General features: G+C 60.1%; 1 protein-coding gene across 1 annotated transcript in view; it reads right to left on the bottom strand.

The window, feature by feature from the left end:
• TTYH2 (tweety family member 2) overlaps positions 1-13547 on the bottom strand; it is a 38728-nt gene that overhangs the window by 7677 nt on the left and 17504 nt on the right. Inside the window, exons 4-12 of the mRNA XM_040640305.1 lie at positions 13078-13298; positions 8877-8972; positions 8251-8323; positions 3912-3981; positions 3596-3651; positions 3229-3321; positions 2891-2983; positions 1158-1300; positions 323-508 (exon numbers count right to left, since the gene is read on the bottom strand). Of these exons, the coding sequence (XP_040496239.1) occupies positions 323-508; positions 1158-1300; positions 2891-2983; positions 3229-3321; positions 3596-3651; positions 3912-3981; positions 8251-8323; positions 8877-8972; positions 13078-13298 (1031 nt within the window). The remainder of the gene's footprint in view (positions 1-322; positions 509-1157; positions 1301-2890; positions 2984-3228; positions 3322-3595; positions 3652-3911; positions 3982-8250; positions 8324-8876; positions 8973-13077; positions 13299-13547) is intronic.

The following is a 13547-nucleotide window of genomic DNA, read 5'->3' on the forward strand; positions in this document are numbered from 1 at the left end:
GGGGGGGGGGAAGCAGCCGCTGGGGGGCGAGGGGCCAGTGTGGGCTGGAGAAATGCAGCTCCTGGGCCCTGCGATCTGCCCTGAGGGTCTGTGGTGAAAGGCTTGGCATCTACAGGGGTTCTTCCTCCAGCAGAGGTGATGGGGTGGCTAGATGCACCCCAGAGGCCTTCCCCCCAGGTGCCCTGGGGCTGCAGTGGGGGGATCACTGCTGGCCTTTGATGCCTTCCTCCCAACCCGGCTCTCTGGACCCTAACATTCTGTCCTTGGATCTAGCTCCCTGGGAGGGGGCAGGTGGGGGCAGACCCGGGGAGCCCCGCCGTACATGTACTCGGAGACCGGGGCGTTGGAGATGGTCTGAGCCGGGGGCTGCAGGCTGGTCTGGCTGCCCAGGCCGCTGCTGTAGCTACAGAAGCTGCGGAGCTGCCCCCGGGGCGGGTTGTGAGCGGCGATGCGTCGGGCCTGGGGGTTGAAAGGGTCGTCGCTGTCGATGTCATCATAGTCTCTGTCCCTAGAACCACACACAGGACAGAGTCGGCTGTGAGGGCCGAGGCTCGGAGGCAGCGGGATCCTGGCCTGCTTCCCAGTCTTTGCTCCCAGGACTCTCTGGCCACATGGGTCCCCTTCAGGTTCCTCTGCCCTGTCTCACTCAGATCACTCCACCAGTTCCCAACTTCATGCCCACCTCCTCCAGGCAGCCCACCGTGCTGACCCCATCACAATGACCCTCCCTGCTCTGCTTCCTTTTGTCTGGTCTATCCATAGGCATTGAAACACCATCTCATCTCTACGTCCTCATAGAGAATGCAGGTGCCCCACTAACAGTGCTACAACCTATCCTTGGTATTCTGGGGGTGCCCCTCCAGCACCCAGAGCCCTCCTTATCTCACACCACAAAGTCCTGCAGAGGAAGAGAGGACAAGCAAGAGATGCCCGGTTGTGGTATGACACTGTCACCATCCTCAGCAACGCCCCTTGGAACCTCCTTTTGGGAGCCTATCTGGACTCTCAGGGAAGCTTCTGCAGCAATCCATCCAGCCTCTTGGGGCTGAATACCCGTGCCCCCTGCTGCCATCGTTCATCCCAGATTGTCACCCCTGGGCTCAGTCTCAGAGCAGAGCTTCCTGCAAGCTCTTCCAGGAAGCCCCCGGGCAGCCCACCTGGTAGTAAAGTGCTTCCAGGCCCTCGGCCCCGCGCAGATCATGGTGGAGAAGGCCAGGGCAGCCAGGAGGGAGAAGAGGCCGAGGTAGAGCAACCCCTCGATGCCATCGTAGCAGACGCCAGCAAGGGCGTCCAGGTAGTCCTGCAGGAGGAGGAGGGACACGTGGCTGGAAGGCAAGTCGGGGCACAGCCTGGGGTCCGAGCGGGTCTCCGGCGGCTCATCTCCCCAGGCCAGGGCTGGGGATCGCCTACCTTTCCCCACCCCGAGCACTTTGTACGGCCCATGAAGGGTCCACACTCTTGGGCCCAACAGAAGGGGTTCTTGGGTTCACTCCATAAGCAGGTGCTGACCATCTACTGTGTGCTAGGCACGCGAGGGTCAGCTCTGAGCGAGACAGACACAGCTGCGGGGTGGGGAAGCCAGACGCAGGGGCACTTACCCTAAGACCAGCATGGCAAGAAGGAGTGGGTTGTGCCTTGCGCAGATGAGGGAAGGGGACAAGCGGGGCATGTTCAGGAGAGAAAAAAGGCTGCAGGAGACAGGAGGGAGTGGTGGCAGGCCACGCTAGGCCTCGGGCCTTGCAGGCACGTGAGGAGTTTGCATTTGATCAGAAGGTGATGGGATATGATGGAAGGGATGTGACCCAGCTGGCTTTTCCAAAGACCACTGTGGCTGCTGTGAATGAAAGGTCATGGGAGGTTAAGGGGCAAGAGAAGGGGGGGCAGTCAGGAGGCCATGGCTGTCACCCAGGGGAGCGGGGTGGTGCTCGGATCATGGTAGAGGTGGGGGAAAGAGAGAGAAGTGGACGGATTCAGGATACATTTGAGAGTCTAGACGCTAGGATTTGCCGAAGGATTGGATGTGGGTGGTGCGGAGGGAGCGAGGGTACGTGTTCTTGGCTCCGAAGTCAGAGTGCCAGGGTCCGAAGCCCTTGACTTGAGGGCTCTGGAACCTTCAGTGAGCCACTTCATAGATCTATACCTATCTATCTATCTATCTACCTATCTATCTATCTATCCATCCATCCATCCATCCATCCACCCACCCACACGTGCACACAGTTTCCTTACCTATAAAACTGCCTGGGAAATAACATGTATTTCACAATATTAACAGCGACACCTAATATGAACTGCACAGAACAAGGTGAACACTTGTTCTCAACAAATGGCAGCCGGGATCATCCTACGACCCTTCGTGCTAAATCCGCATGGGCTGTGAGAAGTGTCCACGTGCACTGGCTTACTGCTTGGGGGGAGGGGGGCGCACATATTTCCAGAATGTTCCCTGCATTTGAGGCTGTCTGGTATTCCAAGTTCTTGGAGAGGTGACCCTGGCAATGAGCAGGGGATGTCCACTCGCAGCCAGGGAGATGGACGGGTTGACCAGATGGCCGGGAGTCTGGACACTGGAAAATAGCCTCCTTCATGTAGGTCAGGGTCTCCCTCAGTGTTCTAGAGCTAACCTGATCCAATCCTCCTATCCCAGCCCCCATCCCCTGCTACCTTTCACTGACTCTCCCTGTCTTAGCTACTTGGGAGAATCAAGAAGCCAGACACCCGTTCCGCCTTCCTGTTGTCCGGCTTCAACGTCATGCCGGGGCCCAGAGGGAGCCCCGACAGTCACTCTCCTAGCCCCTACTGGCTGCTCTCTGGGAAAGTGTGGCCTGCCGGGGTGCCCCCCGACCCCCACCACCCCCGTCCCGCTTGCCACCCAGGCCCACGCCGGCACCTTGTGCAGCCCTCGGCAATCCAGCATGGCTGTCAGCTGGTGGAGGCCGGACTCCGACGAGTTTAGCAGGAGCTGGATTCCGAGCAGGTCCTTCTGAAGCAGCAAGAGGCAAACACGCAGAGAGGCCGAGAGGCCGACAGTGAACGGCGGGGGAGGGCTTGTGGCTAAAACCACAGGCAGCAGCGTGTGCAAAGAGGCCAGGGAGCGCGCTCCACAGCCCGGCTCTGTGAAGCCCCGGGGTTCAGGAGGGGTGAGGTGCGGGCAGGGGGAGGGATGTCAGGGTCCAGCTGGGGCGCCCCCTCTTCCAGCACAGATGCTGTGGGAGGCAGCCGCCTTACCTCGGCCGTGGGGAAGAGGGGCACGGCGAACTGCAGCAGGCCGGCCACCTGGAGCTGCATGGTGGTGAGCGAGCGCTGGAAGATGGTCAGCGCCTGGCCGGGAGAGACCGCAGCCCGGCCTTGAGGCTCCGCTTCCCACGGGAGCTGCTCCCCCGCAGCCCTGCCCTGATTCCCGCCCTGCCCCGCGTCTCTTGGGCTTTCTGAGCGCTGCACAGTCCTCTTGCTTCCTGCTACTCCGAGTGTGGTCCCCAGACTAGCAGCGTGGGCCTCCCAGTGAAGGGACAAGCACCCAGCTACCTACATGTGCCAGGACTTGGGGTCCGGGGGGGGCGAGCTGACTGAGGGGGCTCGGGCAGGGTGGGCGTACCTGCTGGAAGGGGCTGCTTCCGCTCTGACCACAGTGTAGGTAGTAACGGGTCACGTCTGCAAGGCAAAGGCATCAGCATCAGGCGGGAGCTCACAAGTGACCAGGCCCTCACCGCCCTCCGGGGCCAGGCCAGTCCTCAAACTCCCCAAGGAGGGCGCTTCTAACAGACGGCCCAGAGGTCCAGCCGGACCTAAAGTGTGGGGGCTGGGGGTGGGGGTGGGGGCAGGTGACGACAGGGCTGAAAGGTCCGGCCGGCCGTGGGCCTGGTCTGAGTATCCGGAGCGCTCCGACAGCCGAGGCCCCGAGGGTTCGTTACCTGTGCGGATCTGGCCCTCGGTGACATTCAGGATGAAGGTGTCAGGAGCTGAGCAGAAGTCGCCGGTGCCCTGAGCCACGGAGAGACGGGGAGGGGTGGAAGAAAGTTCTGACACCAGGGCCCTGCGTGGAGCTGGTGCCCTCAGGCCCAGCCACTTGGACCTCTCCGCTCAGTCCTCCCTGGGCTGGAATCCTGGTTCTGCCCCTTCCAGGCTCTGTCACTTTGGACAAGTGACTTACTCCTGTGCTCAGCTGCCTCCTTCACAGCACGGAGAGAAAAACACGACCCACCTTGCGGACTGATCTACGCCAAACACGCGGAAAGGTGACTGGCGGAGGGCAGGCTCTCTGCAGCATTAGCTCTTATGCTAGTCCTTTTTTTGTTTGTTTTTTGTTTTTCTGTTTTGTTTTGTTTATAATAATTTTTATTATGTTATGTTAGTCACCATACAGTATATCCTTAGTTTTTGATGTAGTGTTCCATGATTCATTATTTGTCTTACGCTTTTCCTGAATGCTGCTTCTGGGACGGACCTCGGGGGCCCCAGCGCCCGCACCATGCGTGTCGGGGAGTTACTGCACCATGGCCTTTGTTCATCTCGGTTCTATTTTAGGCCTTGTTGTTATCAAGCCCTACATGCTTTCAGGGTGCCAATCTATGAAGCATCCCCCACACTCTCTTCCTAAAGAATTATGTTAGGGCCACCTGGGTGGCTCAGTCAGTGAAGCAACTGCCTTCGGCTCAGGTCATGATCCCAGGGTCCTGGGATCAAGTCCTGCATGGAGCTCCTTGCTCAGCAGGGAGCTCCGACAAATAAATAAATCTTTAAAAAACCCCACTATCAACAACAAAAGAATTACGCTAGCATTGAATCCATCTCTGAGCTTGTGGGTACAGGTCCTGCTCAGGAGGAGCTGGGGGACTGGGAAGAGTGGGGGGGCTGCGAGTTAGGGGACACAGGCTCCGGGCTCTGCTACTGACCAGCTGGAGGGCCTGGACCCCACAGCATGACCTGGAGAAGTGACCGCTAAGGGCCTATGAGCTGTGTGGGAGCAGAAGCCCACCCTCGGACTGGTGGCAGCAAGGACCCATCCTCTGAGTCAGGCCCTTCTCAGGTCCAGCCTGGGGGTCCAGGGGGGCCACCTGGTAAAGGAGGCCTCCCATCTTTCAGAACAGCCAGGGGAAGCTCCGGTCCTCCAACCTGTTCCTCGGGGCTCCCCAAGCAGGGGACCCCTCCCCAGGGCCCTGCAGCACAGCTGGTGCCCCGTCCTCTTTTGGGAGCGGCGGCTTCAGGCTCCACGCTGGAGCTTCACGCGTTCATTCCCTGAGTCAATTAATATTTATTTAGCACCTACTGGATGCCACGTGCTGTTCTCGGCATGAGATACAGGTGCGAGCTGTATCATGGTGCTTATGGTCTGGAACATGTGTGTATGGGGGGTTGGGCAATAAGATGCCCCTCTAGACCCAGAGCTCCCACAGAGCCACATCTGTATACGCACGCACGCATATCCACACGCACGCACACAACCACATGCTCAGGACCGCGGGAGAATTGCTCTACATGCAAATCACTAACATACATCAATCAGACTGATTCATTAGCATAAATCAGAGCCACAGGACCAGCAGGCCTCCCCCTGTCGCTGCAGTGGTGAAGAGGGAGGAGCCAGATCTGAGTGGGGGAATGGGAGGTCTTGGGAAAATAAAGAGGGAGGCTGCCATCTTGGCCTGGGTCACCCCCCAAAAAGTTTGGGATCCGAAGAGGGACAGGAGGTCCCTGTCAGAGAGGCTCCCCCAGGGATGCTGCCTCCCACCCCACTCAGGCCAGGTCTGCCCTTCAGACCCTTCAGTGAGGATCGAACTTTCCTGTTCATGGAGACAAAGGCCTGTATGTGCACTACTCACACAGTGGGGATGGGGACGGGGGAAGGGGCAGGGGACACTGAGCACAGGAGGAGAAGCCCAGTGTCAGCCAGCTGAGGCAGCTCCGGAGAGCTGGTGACCCTCTGAAGGTGTCCCCCTGTGCCCCTCACATAACGACATAAACGCATGGCAAACCGATGCAGTTGCTGCTTATTGAACATTCCCTATATGCCTCCCGGGGTCAACCGACCCACCTGATCCACCCACAGTCCTCTGGGCAAGCGCGGCACTTCTCCCCATTTTACACTCGAGGAAACTGAGGTCCGGAGAGCGTCAGAACTTTCCCAGGGGCCTCCCGTTGGGAAGGGGCGAGGTGGGGGGACATGGACCAGGCAGGAAGTTCCAGAAGCCACCTGCCTCCTCCCCCACCCTGACTCAGTGAGGTGGGCCCGGCCTCCCCCTGGGTGGCTGGATTTGCAGGGAGCACTCTGCTCCGTTGCCCCAGTGTGCCTGGATGACCCCTCCCCACTGTCGCCGGCCTCCACTGTCCCCTTCCTTCTTCTCTGGAGCTTTCTTTCCTCTCTGCCCTCAGCTCCTCACCCGGTCAGGGCAGTCAAGCGGGTAGGCAGCACGGCTGGAGTGGCCAAAGCCCAGAGCTCAGCTCCGCAAACTCCTACTACTCAGAGCAGAGCTCCTTCCTCGAGGAGGTCCTCTCTCAGGGACGGGGAGGGATGCGGAGGGAGGGAGGGACTCCGCGTCTGTCCTCGGGCCCCTCTGCACTCGCACTCGAAGGGAGCAGGCCTCCCAGGGCAGGGGCAGCAGGACCACACAAAAGCTCCCACAACAGGCTGTGCCGGCCTGCCTCCCGCCCCACTCGTCCTCACCCCACTTGCCATTAAAATGCAGCACGCTCCACAGCCCTCTCAAAGCGGCATTCAGCTCCCGCACAGCCCTCTCTCACACAGGCCTGACTCAACAATTAGGGAAATGGCCTTCCTCGCCAGCGCGCTGGCAGCCCAGGGCACCCAGCTGGGAGACTAAATCGCCTCTGGGCTCCCTGAACACTGAAGCCAGGGGAGAGGGAGAAGCCCCCACGGGGAGGGAGCTGTCTCCCAAAGGGCCGCTCAAGGTGGCAAGCTGGAAACCTCCCCTGCTTCCAGAAGGCAGAGGCTGCGCAAGGGGCAGGAGAGCCCCCCGAAAGCTTGCCTTGTGCAAGCTTCCCCGTGCTCACACTGGTCCCCAGAGGGGAGGCCGCCGGCCAGGCAGCTGTGCGTGTGGCTGTGGCCGGCAGCCGCTCCCTTGGACGACATAGCCGCTCAGCTCCCGATGACATCAGGATGCTTTGCAGCGTGACCTGGGCCCTCCTACCCTGCCCTTCCCTGCAGCTGCAGGGGCCCCAGCCCCTGGGACGTAGGCTCCTGCCTGTCTAGTTCTCCCTCGTGCCCAAAGCGGACACCGTGTGGCGGGCGGAGGGAACGAGACAGGAGACACCCACCCCATCTCCCTCCCAGACAAGCTCTGCCAAAGGCTGCTGTGAGCCAAGCAGCACCAGGGTCTGTCCATCCTGTGGGCACATGGAGGCAGACTGCCCCAGGCCAGAGGGACAAGCCAGCCGCCCAGTCCCTGCGCGAGGTGTGAGTCTGGGCAGGGGGCTTCAGGTGGGGCCCTTGTTCGTTCTTTTATCCCCAATAGCTAAGGCAGCACAGATGCAGGCCTGAATCAGTCTGGGGTCCCCTGAAATCCCCTGGTAAATCCTGCCCCCCCACTCACTCACGCACTCACTCACGCACACTCACCCACACCTCCCTGGTATCCATTCACACGGGTCACGGTGAGCTGCCTACAGACCGAGACGATGTCAAGAGCGAACATCATTGTGAACATCACGGCCTCCTGGTTTCTGGATCCTTGGACACCTGCCGCGGCCGAGCGCCGCAGAGACAGAGGCAGCTGAATGCACGGCTCGTGCACCGCTCGCCTGAGCGTTAGGTCTATTAACGACCAAACATACCTACGCAGGCAGCTTCCAAGGCAAAGGGACGGAAGGCAAGCTCAATGCCACAGCCACATTCCCGATGCCCAGGGAAGCTGGCCAAAGAGGGTGCTTCCGAAGCCCGAGGCTTCTCCAGCCTGACGTTTAGACCCCGCCCATCCCCATCAGAGCCAGTTAGTTCTTCACACCGGCCTTACAAGCAGCGGCTGGGAATGGGCCAATGGGGTGGGAAAGGGATCAGGGATCAGGCGTCTTATCTCGGCTTCGCCCCTACAGCCTCTACCTTTCTCTGGGTCTCGGTCCCCATAGGAAGGGCAAGGGGGCTGGTGCGGACGATCCAAGCCCTTTCGGTTCTGAGATTCTAGTTAGGGACAGAGACCGGAAGCTGGCCCTGCCCTGGGGGCTCTGGACAGGACACATGCACGTGCCACCAGAAAGACGGTCCTGGTCGGACCACCCCCACCCCCACCCCCAACTCACCACTGCTGCAGCACTGTCAGCGGCCAGAGACGTCCAGCTGAGGAACAGGCCCAGCGCCCCACAGCACAGCATCCTAGGAGAGAGGCACGCCAGTGGGTCCAGGCGCAGGCTGGCAGGTGGGAACCCTGTGAGGACTGTCACCCCACCAACCTCCAGTGCCTTCCTCCGAGCCACCAGCCTGTCCCCTGTTGCCCCTGACCCTCCTGCAGTGGCCCCTCATATCAGCCTGCTGACTGTTGGGCGAGAGGTATGGAGCCCAGTGCCTGCAGCATGGGGCCCTGGGCCAAAGAGACACAGCACGAGCTATGAGGGGGGTTGATTAGAGACCCCAGAGGCTCTAATGCTTGGGCCACATTCCTTCAGCTGCTTAGCAGTCGGGCCCGGGGACGGTGGGGACACACGGAGGCAAGCCCAGTCCTTGCTAGGTATCCAGATGGTAAGTCAGCAGCTTCCGTCTCCCTCGGCTGGGGGCTGAGGAGGGGTCAGATGGCAGCTTCTGGGCCGCTGCCCCCCCCCCCATGCCCTCCAAGCCTGGCCAGGCCCCTGTCTTTCTCTGATGGTGACGTTGTCACGCTGTCACCCCCCACACTTGTCTGGCTGTCCAGCCCGCAGGCAGGGATACTCACGAGGCCAAGAGACACCTGGAACGCCTGGCCAGTGCCAGGCAGGCGACGAGGCAGATGACCAGGTCCAGGATAAAGAGCAGGAGGTAGGAAAGCCATCTGTGTGGACGGGGAGGGACGGTCACGGGAGGGGGAGGCGTCACCCCACTGGGTGCCCAGCGGGGAAGCCTACACAGCAGCCCCCTGCTCTGGACGGGAAGAACCAGTGTGCACGGCAGATGGGCTCTTCAGGGGCTCCCAGGGCTGCACCCCCAATTCTGCCTGAAGAAAGGGGTCACACTCCCCCACCCAGGCCGAGGGTCTAAACCAGCACTGCCGCCGAGAACTTGCTGCAGTGCCAGGCATGTTTGAGATCTCTGCACTGCCCTCTGTATCTGCCCTGCCCACGCGTGGCTCGGGAGAGCGGATATACGGCTCGTGCAACAGGGGAGACCTAGGTCTCGTCTCAGCTGCTTTTGAGTCATTTAAATCCCACTGCCACGTGTGGCTAGTGGCCGCACGCTGGATAGGGCAGGTCTACGTGGTCTCTCTGCAGCCTCCCCGCTGGATAGGGCAGGTCTACGTGGTCTCTCTGCAGCCTCCCCGCTGGATAGGGCAGGTCTACGTGGTCTCTCTGCAGCCTCCCCGCTGGATAGGGCAGGTCTACGTGGTCTCTCTGCAGCCTCCCCCAGGCACCTCTTTGGACCCTCCCGCTGCTTCGAGAACGCTCACTAGCATCAGATCAGGCCTGACACTTGCGTCCACAGATATAAGAGAGCCCCTCAGACTGCCCCTTCTGTGATGAAGGCTCAGCCTGGCCGCCCTGAGGCCCCCCGTCTCGCCCTCCCAGCTGCCTGGGAGCCACTGCTTAGGACACGTAGGTTCCCTTCAGCAACATTTGTGCCGGGCACGGGGTGCCTGCATGTGGGGGGGAGGGGCTCATTCCCAGACCAGCAGGGAGCTCAGGTGGGGCAAGGGAGCCCCGGGCCACCCCTCACTCCTCAGGCCTTGCTGCAAACTCCCTCCCTCCCCGCAAAGGCAGTCACACACCAGCTGGCAGACCCTGCCAAGCTGTCTCCCTCCTTTGGGCCTCAGTTTCCAAACCTTTACCGCTGGAACCTTCTCAGGGTTGGGTGAAAAGTTAAATGTTCACTGAATGCCAAGGTTAATAAGGCACGCCATTGAGGGATCTCAAAGTCCCTGCGTTCCTGCTTCTCCAAAGCATGGCTGAGGAATCCAGCGCGCCTGAATTCCAAAGGCAGGGATCCCATCCCAACCAAAGCCCCGGGAGTTCCCTTCTCTTCCACACGGGATCCCGGGGCAGGGGGGGCTTACAACTGAGCGCCAGCCTCGCCTAGCAGCCACTGCCTAGCAGCCCTGTGGTGCAGGACTGGTGGACACAGGAGCCAGCGGGACAGACAAAATGGACTGCTCCAAGGCCTCGAAGAAGAACGTCTTTGGATCATTATGATTTCTCTTGATGCAAGAGCCAAATAAACTCACAGACCCCTCCTCTCCAGCAATGCTTCAATAACACCATCAGGAGGGTGAGAAGGAGTTTGGAGTGGGGGTGGGGGCAGGGGGGCGCTGGAAGAAAATACGAGGCTCCCAGAGAGAGACGGCATGCTGAAGCCCCCCTGGCAGCCAAGCAAGGTTCTTCCCGCCTTTGTGAGTGGAGGCTGAATGCCAAGAAAGGGGGCTAATGAAGACCCCCAACTCCCTGCCCAGAGCTGGGGCTTGGGGAAAGTGCAGGGCCCTCCCTCCACCAAGGAGCCAGTTTTCCTAGAATCCGAGTCACGGCAGTAAGGGATCTCAGGAACGTCTAGTGCTAGGACCCCATTCTGTAGATTAGGAAACAGGCCCGTGGGAGGAGAGCCTGGCCCAGGAATTCTGGACTCTCCCCCCGTCTGTGAATCTTCCTGCAGGAGACATGGCCAGGCACCAGGCACCTCTCAAAATCCCGGTTTCTTGTTTCAGACCTAAAGGTTTCTTATTACCTCTCTCCCTGCTGTGCACACCAGCAGGGAATCAGGTTAGGATTGCCTCTCACTCACTCTCCAGGATCCCCATTGTGTTTCAATGCGTTTTCTCTGCATCCACACCTTGAGTTGTGAGGAGTTCCTGGAAACAGCTCTGCGAGGCGGATGTGTTTTCCCAGGAGCCCAGCGATGACCTGGGTTGTGTTTCTCACCAAGAACTTGGCTCCAGGAGGAGCGGCGCGGGCCCTTACTCCCCAAGCTCTCCTGGGTCCGGCCTCGGCAGGCGCCTTGGCCACACCCCTTAGGAACCTCTCAGAGAGGCTTGGCTTTTTATTGCTTCCAATACTTAGCCGGGCCTTGTATCAAAGTGCTAAAAACGATGAGCTTAGCTGGATGGCTCTGCTGTAGAATCATCTGGAAGGCAAAGATGGGGAGTCTGTTCCGAGGAGCCCCTAAGGCTGGTTAGCGCGAAAATGAGGCCTCTCTCTGTTCCAGGACAGCCCAGGGGAGAGAAGGAGCCGGCAAACAGCAGAGGGAGGAAGGCAGCGAGCACCACTGGTTTTCAGGGGCCTCTGGTGCTAACATCCTTGGACTAAGACTTTTCTGCCTCAGCCTGAACAAGGGAGATGGGGACGCTGCCGGGGGTGGGGGTGGGGGGTCAGAGGACACCCCTCGGTCACCCACACTGAAACAGCTGATACTGAAACAGCTGATATGCTCTGTCACCACCCTTCCTCCCATTTTTAATAAAGTCACCTTAAAAATAAGTCCCTTTTGATACGTAAACTCTGACTTAGTTCATCTGTTGGTGTCTAAGGCCCATGGGAGGCCCTTGAGTGTACCGAGTCCCGCTCCAGGTCCACTCACAGAGGAAGGCAGGTCAACACGGACACCCACTTTCCACCTGCCCCTGACCCCTGGGGAGCAAGGTTCTGAATGCTCAATGAACGGCCCTCAAATCATAGGACTAATCAGATGCCACTATTTTAGGTCACGAGTCCCAGCCTGTCCTCAGAGTCGGGAGTTTGTGTTGCTGGGGAGAAACGCAGTTCTGAACGTGAGCAAAAAAAAAAAAAAAAAAATCTGGTGGGAAGCTGGATCCCTGACACCCTGGGCATGCAGGGGCTGGACGGGTTGCAGAGACGGGGAGCGGGGAGCCCCAGGCAGAGCTGGGGGCAGACTTCGTGCGCTTCCCTTGCCAAGGTCCGGCTTTCTCCTACCCGGGGGGAAGGGAGAGCCCTGGACGGGTTGGGGTCCCACCAGAAGCATTTCCTCTGTGTCCTTATTAGTCAGCCTGGGGTGGGGTTTTCTCATAAAGGAGAAGTAAATCCAGAAAACCAGAGTGAATTGTGCAATGGGGCGGGTAAAGGCTCCGACCTTTGCTAATGGCTTGAAGGGGAACCGATGCATTTGGAGGAGGGGGCAGATCCAAAGAGCTGATACTTTCTTTTCGGGACTCATTTATCCGTTACTCTCCAGGGCGCCCCTCCCTCCATGCGAGGCACTGGGCCCTGGTGGCAGAGGGACCTGCGCTTCATGAGTGTAAGTCCCCCTTCGGCCGCGAGCCCCCCAAAGCCCAGACTGCCACCTCCTTCCTTGGCTCTTCACCAAGGAAGGCATGACCTTCACTAGATCCTGCACACGGAGGGAGGCAGCCGGTCCCTGGTCAGCTGGCCTGTGTCCAGAGCCTTCACCTGGAATGGGGTCTGGGGAATGGGGAGGCAGGGGAGACGTACACGGACTCCCAAAGGTTACAGAGGTATGAGTTTGTATTGCTGAGTATGGCAAAGGTGGGGTGGTGCCCTTCCGCCCTCCATCCCTTAGGCTAAGAGGTTGCCATCAGGAAAAGCTCCATGCAGGCAAATAGGCCATCATCCCCCTGCACCCCTGTGGCTGAGTGCAGGTGCAGGGAATCCCGCCCTACAAACCCTGGCAGGCGAAGAACCTATAAACCACTGGCATCTTCCCCAGCACCAGCCACGGATGATGCTGGTCCTGGAGGGCTTCCTGGAGGCCAGCTTCAGCCTCTTGCCCTGGACCTTGGCACGTCACCGCTCCTTTGCCCCTTTCTGGGTCTCTGGGGCCTGCCTGCCTAAGGAGGCCGTTCTACGCACACGCACCCTCCTCTGATCCCAGGAGGGGCCCATTAAGGCCTTCTGGAGGCCCCCCCCGGCCTGGGCCCCGAGATGCAGGCTGCGACGGAGGACGCTGGCACCACCCCCACCGGCCCCCCTGCGGCCCCTCACCTGTAGTACTCCACGTAGGCCGTCTGGTCGGCCAGCTCAGTCAGCTCTGCGGTGACCTCCCTCCACACCGGCAGCCCCGAGAGCTGGACGATGATGTTACCGGCCATCTGCTGCACGAACTTCAGTGTCTGGATGTAATCACCCCGGGCGGCAAAGATCTCACTGAGCCGGGCCAGGTGCTGCTCGAGGTCCACCTTCATCTTCTGGGTGGTTCTGGACACCTGCGGGGGGGCCGGGGTTGTGAATCTGGCCTTCCGGGGTGAGGAAGCCAGGGAGGGACATGTCCTGACTCTAACTCTGGAGGAGAAGGCCTACAGGCCGCAGGAGGACAGAGGCCCTGCCGTCCCCCCTCCCTCACATCCCTGCATCGGTGGGGGGGGGGGAGGTGGGGCAGGCCCGATTTGGTCTTCACCAGGACCCAGGCTCCCAGGTGGGGAAACAAAGAGGAGAATCCGTTTTGCTTCCTCGAG

Source organism: Ursus maritimus, unplaced genomic scaffold (assembly GCF_017311325.1).
Source record: "Ursus maritimus isolate PB19 unplaced genomic scaffold, ASM1731132v1 scaffold_24, whole genome shotgun sequence".
Lineage (NCBI taxonomy): Eukaryota > Metazoa > Chordata > Mammalia > Carnivora > Ursidae > Ursus > Ursus maritimus.